Source organism: Corvus kubaryi, unplaced genomic scaffold, assembly GCF_017639235.1.
Source record: "Corvus kubaryi isolate FWS band 111438036 unplaced genomic scaffold, C.kubaryi_AGA036_p1.0 36464, whole genome shotgun sequence".
Classification (NCBI taxonomy): Eukaryota; Metazoa; Chordata; class Aves; order Passeriformes; family Corvidae; genus Corvus; species Corvus kubaryi.
This window is the reverse complement of record NW_024580874.1, coordinates 5,059-11,624: the sequence shown is the minus strand read 5'-3', so window position 1 is coordinate 11,624 and position 6,566 is coordinate 5,059. Positions and strand designations below refer to the sequence as shown.

The 6,566-nt window shown below is 51.0% G+C and overlaps 1 protein-coding gene across 2 annotated transcripts in view; it reads right to left on the bottom strand.

Moving 5' to 3' along the window:
• Positions 1 to 5,617, bottom strand: part of LOC121660537 (RNA-binding protein FUS-like) — a 5,844-nt gene extending 227 nt beyond the window's left edge. Inside the window, exons 1-5 of one of the 2 annotated variants that reach the window (XR_006014710.1) lie at positions 5,564 to 5,617; positions 5,277 to 5,460; positions 3,233 to 4,590; positions 243 to 267; positions 1 to 163 (exon numbers count right to left, since the gene is read on the bottom strand). Coding sequence is in view for 1 of the 2 variants with exons in the window: in XM_042019908.1 (XP_041875842.1) it covers positions 1 to 163; positions 243 to 267; positions 3,233 to 3,245 (201 nt within the window). In the remaining variant the exon portion in view is untranslated. Of the gene's footprint in view, positions 164 to 242; positions 268 to 3,232; positions 4,591 to 5,276; positions 5,461 to 5,563 lie in introns of those variants that run through there. The other variant, XM_042019908.1, reaches the window with a different exon arrangement.
• Positions 5,618 to 6,566: the final 949 nt, after the last annotated feature.

The window sequence follows — 6,566 nt, the reverse complement described above, 5'->3', positions numbered from 1 at the left end:
GGAACACTCACTGCTCTGGCTCTGTCCGTAGGAGCCGCCGTAGCCGCCCTGGCCGTAGCCCGTGTCCGAGCTCTGGCCGTAGCCGCCGTAGCTCTGCTGGGAGTAGCTCTGGCCCCCGCCCTGGGAGTAGCTCTGGCTGGGGGGGGCGGGGTAGGCGCCGTAACTGGGGAGAAAAACGCCGGAATTGGTTAAAAAGCCGCCGGGAAGTTGGGGTTTTAGGGAAGGGGGGGAGGGGTCGGTACCTTTGCGTCGCTGTCTGGCTGTAATCTGGGGAGAAAAAGGGGAAAAACGGGGGTTAACGGGTGAGAAATGGCTCCAAATCGAGGGGGTTGGGGCGATCGATTATTGATTATTGATTGATTATCGATTGGTTATTGATTGGTTATCGAGAGGGTGTTGAACTCTTGGAATGGACTCATTGAGCTGAAGTTATTGGTTATGGATCGAGAGGCTTTAATTGAAAAAGAAATAAAGAATATTTTGGAGCAAACCCTCTTTTTCCTTCTTAAAAGGTTTTAATGAATTCATGAATAAATTTTAATGAATTTATTTTGGATTATTAGTTACTAATAAGGCTATTTCAATTAAAAACTGACACCAAGTTATCTTTAATTGATTCAGCTTCTTTAGTGCTATCAATCATTAAAGAACCAGCTTTAATTAATGAAATATCAGTGAAAATATCTTTAAATAAATTGATTTTTCTGCCTCATTAAATGCCTCTAAATCAGAATATTTACCAGGCGCCATCAATTACTAATAAGGCTTAATTTTAATTATTGGTAAAACACTTTTAATTATGCACACCTCCAAAACACTTTCAAATTAATCAAATCAATTAACATTATAACTCATAAACGCCTTTAAATAAATCCTTCTAAATTATCATTATGGCGGCTTTAATTACAGCAATAACCATAAAAATAACCAAATTAATTAATTTACTGGCACATTAATGCTTCTAGTTCATTAATACTCATACTATCACTTACAAACATTTTTATTTACACAGATCAACATAAAATCACCGTTAAATCAATTTATTTAAACTATTTTATATAGATTTATGTAATTTAAAGTACTTGTTTAATGATTAATAATGGGTATTAATTAAAGATACTTTTACACCTCTTTCCATCATTAAAACCCAATTGATAGCCAATCATGTATCAATAAACGAAGCGATTTTATCTTTACCCCTGATTTTATGATTAAAAGAACTTACATTGACATCAAATAATAGCAATTAAATGCAGCTTATTAATAACTAATAGTTTTTACACAACCCATTAATTTTATACGATCAATAAAAAGCTTTTAATACCAAAAACAGCAATCAAATAACTCCAAAATAATAAAAATTTAAGCCTTAATAAATGCAGAAACAACTTTAAATAAAGAAGCCAATCTATAAACATCATTAATTACTGGCAAAAAGCTCCAAACTACACAAAAACCACGTTAGAATAAACATAATTGATGCACTTAATTAGACAATTAAGAATTATTTTTGATTTCAGTGCGGAATTAGCAAAACTTCGGCACAAAATAAAGGAAAATTTGGGAATTTCATCCCCCCCGAAGCACCAAATCCCTGTCCAAGAGCAAAACTTCCCTCCCCCCCAAAAAAATGAACGAATTGATCCCCTCAGAATGAGCCCGAAATTTAATTGTTCAATCGTAATAAAGCGAAATTAAAGAGAAATTTAAATATTTCGATATGAAACTGAAAACGAAGCTTTAAAGCGCCCTCAGGCTCCGCACAACAAAGAGGCTCCAAATTCCCGGTTTTACAGCGAATTTCCCCCTCAAAAAGCACTCAGAGCTCAAATTCAGTGATTTAAGAAATATAAAAAGGAATAAATACTAAAAAATTTCATTATCTTGACCAAAAGAGTAAAGGAAAAGGTTAAAATTCCCCTCAGGCACCGCACAACAAAAGAGAGGTGTGCAATCTTCTACCAGTCAAAAAACCTCTAAAACCTCACCGAATCAACGAATTTAAAAATTTATACGTCAGATTACGAAAGGTAAATTTAAACTTAAACATTTCGATGTTAAAACGAAGGCGGAAGTTTAAATTCCCCTCAGGCTTCGCGCAACAAAAAAAAGGTCCCCGCGGGGCGAATCTGGAGGGTCTAAAAACCCGCAGTTAACATCGAATTTCCCCTAAAAACCGACACGAACAGCACAACAAAACGCGAATTTCACACTAAAACTTTGTATTTCATTAAAACACGTTGAAATTCCCCTCAGAAACCCGCAACAAAGCCGGGGATGGGGGTGGGAACCGAAGCCTCCCCCTCAGGACACGGCGGCTCTCTTTCCCACCTGGCAGGGGAGAAAGCGCCAAAGTTTTTCACCTCGAAATTGAACTCGCAGGGCTTTCACTTTGAGGGCGATTCTTTGATTTATTTATAAATAAAAAGAGATAAACAAATCTTTAATTAAATCGCGATTTGATTGCACGCGAGGACCCGGATGTGTCACTGCGGCAGCGGCGCCGCGCACGCGCCGCGCGCACAAAATGGCGGCGGTGGCGCAGCGGCAAAACCACAAAATGGCGGGCGGGAGGGAAAAAGGGGTCCCAAACCCCCTAAAACACCCCGAAATTACCCCTAAAACCTCCAGAACGCCCGGGGTTTTCGGCTAAAATCAAAGGTTTTGTGTTCAGATTGGGGGTTCTGGGTTAGTTTTGCTCGCCGCTGCGGGTGAGGAGCATCCGGGCGCGGCGCTTTGTTCAACCGCCGCCGCACCCGCGGTGGTTTTAGCAGTAAGAATAGCCCCCAAAAAAAGCCCGAAATTTGCGGTGCGGGGTTAAAATGGAACTCTTCAAAGCCGGCGAAATATTGGAAAAGAAGACAGCGATGGATTAAGAACAGAAAAATAAAAGAGCGAGGCGTGGCAGAAACGGGGCGGCATCAAATCACACCCCCCCCCCCCTCCTCCTCCCCAACAGCGCTAACCGGGAAAAACCCACAATGAAACAACGCCTCAACTGCAACAATTAACGCGGCAACGACCATTTAGAAGCGCATTAATTAAAAACAACGCAACGAACGCCGTGTTGAGCGCGGCGGCCGCCGGAACCTCCCCCCCTCCCCACACAGGGATCCACCCCCGGGCGCCCCGGATCGCGCTCGGCAGCGCAACCCCCGCTGGTTCCCGGGGTGAGGAGGGGTCTGGGGGGGTGGTGAGGAGGGCTCCGGGGGTCCCCCCGCGGCGCCGGTACCATTGGAGGCCATGGCGGTGCCGCCCGCTCCGCGTCCGCTCCACGTGGCGCCCGCACTGCGCGCCGCGCGCGCCCGCCCGCCCTTTTATGGCCTCGGCCGGCGCGTCCCACCCGCGCGGGGGGGGCCGGCACGCTCCCCCCTCCGCAGCCCCGCGGGGTGGTACGGTCCTGGCGGGAAAATGGAGGGGGGGGGCGGGAAAACGGGCGGGGAGTGAGGAGGGCGGGGCGCCCCCTGGCGGGCGGTTCGGGGGGGCTCTGTAGGACCCTATGGGGACCCTATAGAGCCCTCTGGGAGCCTATAGAACCCTCTGGGAGCCTATAGAACCCTCTGGGGACCCTATAGAACCCTCTAGGAGCCTATAGACAGCCTCTGGGAGCCTATAGACGGCCTCTGGGAGCCCATAGAACCCTATGGGGACCCTATAGAACCCTCTGGGAGCCTATAGAACCCTCTAGGAGCCTATAGACAGCCTCTGGGAGCCTACAGAACCCTATGGGGACCCTATAGAACCCTATGGGGACCCTACAGAACCCTCTGGGAGCCTATAGAACCGTCTAGGAGCCTATAGGACCCTATGGGGACCCTATAGAACCCTCTGGGAGCCTATAGAACCGTCTGGGAGCCTATAGGACCCTATGGGGAACCTATAGAACCCTCTAGGAACCTATAGGACCCTATGGGGAGCCTATAGGACCCTCTGGGAGCCTATAGAACCCTCTAGGAGCCTATAGAACCGTCTAGGAGCCTATAGGACCCTATGGGGAGCCTATAGGACCCTATGGGGAGCATATAGAACCCTCTGGGAGCCCATAGAGCCCTCTGGGAGCCTATAGACAGCCTCTGGGAGCCTATAGGACCCTATGGGGAGCCTATAGGACCCTCTAGGAGCCTATAGACGGCCTCTGGGATCCCGCAGAACCCTATAGGGCTCTATAGGACCCCTGACGGTGTTATGGGAGCCTATGGAGATCCTATAGGAACCCTATAGGACCGTACAGGCGCCCTCTACGGCCCTATAGGAGCTATACGTGACCCTCCAGAGCCCCGCAGGAATCCGTAGGGCCCTATAGACACCACGCAGAACCCCCGCAGGAGCCTATAGGGACCCTACAGGACCTTGTAGGACCCCTATGGAACCCCCGCAGGACCCTATAGAACGCCTACAGGACCTTATGGAACTCCCATAAACCCCTATAGGACCCTATGGAGCCCCTATAGAGCCCCTGTAGGACCTTATAGAACCCCTATAAACCCCGCAGGACCCTATAGAGCCCATATAGGACCTTGTGGGACCCCTACAAACCCCTAAAGGACCCTATGGAACCCCCACAGGGCCCCATGGAACCCCTATAGAGCCCTATGGAACCCCCACAGGGACCCTATAGGACCCCTATAGGACCCTATGGAACCCCTATAGGACCTTATGGAACCCCTATAAACCCCTAAAGGACCCTATAGAATCCCTATAGAGCCCTATAGGACCCTATAGACCCCCACAGGACCCTATAGAACCCCATAGGACCTTGTGGGACCCCTGTAAACCCCTAAAGGATCCTGTGGGACCCCTATAGAACCCCTATAAACCCCAGAGGACCCTATAGAACCCCTATAGAACCCTATGGAACCCCCACAGGGCCCTGTAGAGCCCTTACAGGACCTTGTAGGACCCCTATAAACCCCTATAGGATCCTATAGAACCCTCACAGGGCCCCACAGGACCCTATAGAACCCTTATAGGACCCTATAGGACCCTATGGAACCACCACAGGACCCTATAGAACCCCTATAGGACCTTGTAGGACCCCTATAAACCCCTATAGGACCCTATGGAGCCCCTATAGAGCCCCTGTAGGACCTTATAGAACCCCTATAAACCCCGCAGGACCCTATAGAGCCCATATAGGACCTTGTGGGACCCCTACAAACCCCTAAAGGACCCTATGGAACCCCCACAGGGCCCTATGGAACCCCTATAGGACCTTATGGAACCCCTATAGAGCCCTTATAGGACCCTACGAAACTCCAATAGAGCCCCTGTAGGACCCTATAGAACCCCTATAGAGCCCCACAGGGCCCTATAGAACCCCTATAGGACCTTATGGAACCCCTATAAACCCCTAAAGGACCCTATAGAATCCCTATAGAGCCCTATAGGACCCTATAGACCCCCACAGGGCCCCACAGGACCCTATAGAACCCCATAGGACCCTATAGAGCCCCATAGGACCTTGTGGGACCCCTATAAACCCCTAAAGGATCCTGCGGGACCCCTATAGAACCCCTATAAACCCCAGAGGACCCTATAGAACCCCTATAGGACCCTATGGAACCCCCACAGGACCCTATGGAACCCCTATAGGACCCTATGGAACCCCCACAGGGCCCTGTAGAGCCCCTATAGGACCTTGTAGGACCCCTATAAACCCCTATAGGATCCTATAGAACCCTCACAGGGCCCCACAGGACCCTATAGAACCCTCATAGGACCCTACGGAATTCCCACAGGACCCTATAGAGCCCCTATAGGACCCTATGGAACCACCACAGGACCCTATAGGACCTTGTAGGACCCCTATAGGAGCCCTATAGGACCCCATGGAGCCCCTATAGGACCCCATGGAACCCCCACAGGACCCTATGGAGCCCCTATAGGACCCTATGGAACCCCCACAGGACCCTATGGAGCCCCCACAGGACCCTATGGAACGCCTATAGGCCCTTGTAGGACCCCTATAAACGCCACAGGACCCTATAGAGCCCCTGTAGGGCCGCGCCCCGCCCAGGGGCGGCGCCTATGGAAACCCCTGTGACGTCGGGGGGGCGGGGCTTGGCCGGCCCTTAAAGGTCGGGGCTATAAATACCCGGGGGGGGCCCCTATAGGGGCTGTGCGGGGCCGGGAGCAGGTACGGGGGGATCTATAGGGGACGGGAGCGTCCAGGGGGTGGGGGAGGGGGATCTATAGGGGCCGGGAGCCTATAGAGGGTGGGGGAGGGGCCGGGAGCAGGCACAGGGGGAGGTTGGGGGGTTCTATAGGGGACAGGCCCCTATAGGGGATGGGGGAGGGGGATTCTATAGGGGCTGGGAGCCTATAGAGGGTGGGGGAGGGGGATCTATAGGGGCTGGGGGGTTCTGTAGGGGGCAGGCCCCTATAGGGGGTGGGGGAGGGGGCAGTGGCCGGAGCCCATCCCAGGGGTCATTCTGGGGGCGGTGGCCGGAGCCGAGGCCGGGCCCCGTTCCAGCGGTCACTGGCCGGAGCCCACTCCAGGTGTCCACTCCCAGTGTCCACTCCCAGTGCCCATTCCCAGTGTCCAGCCCCCATTCCCAGTGTCCACT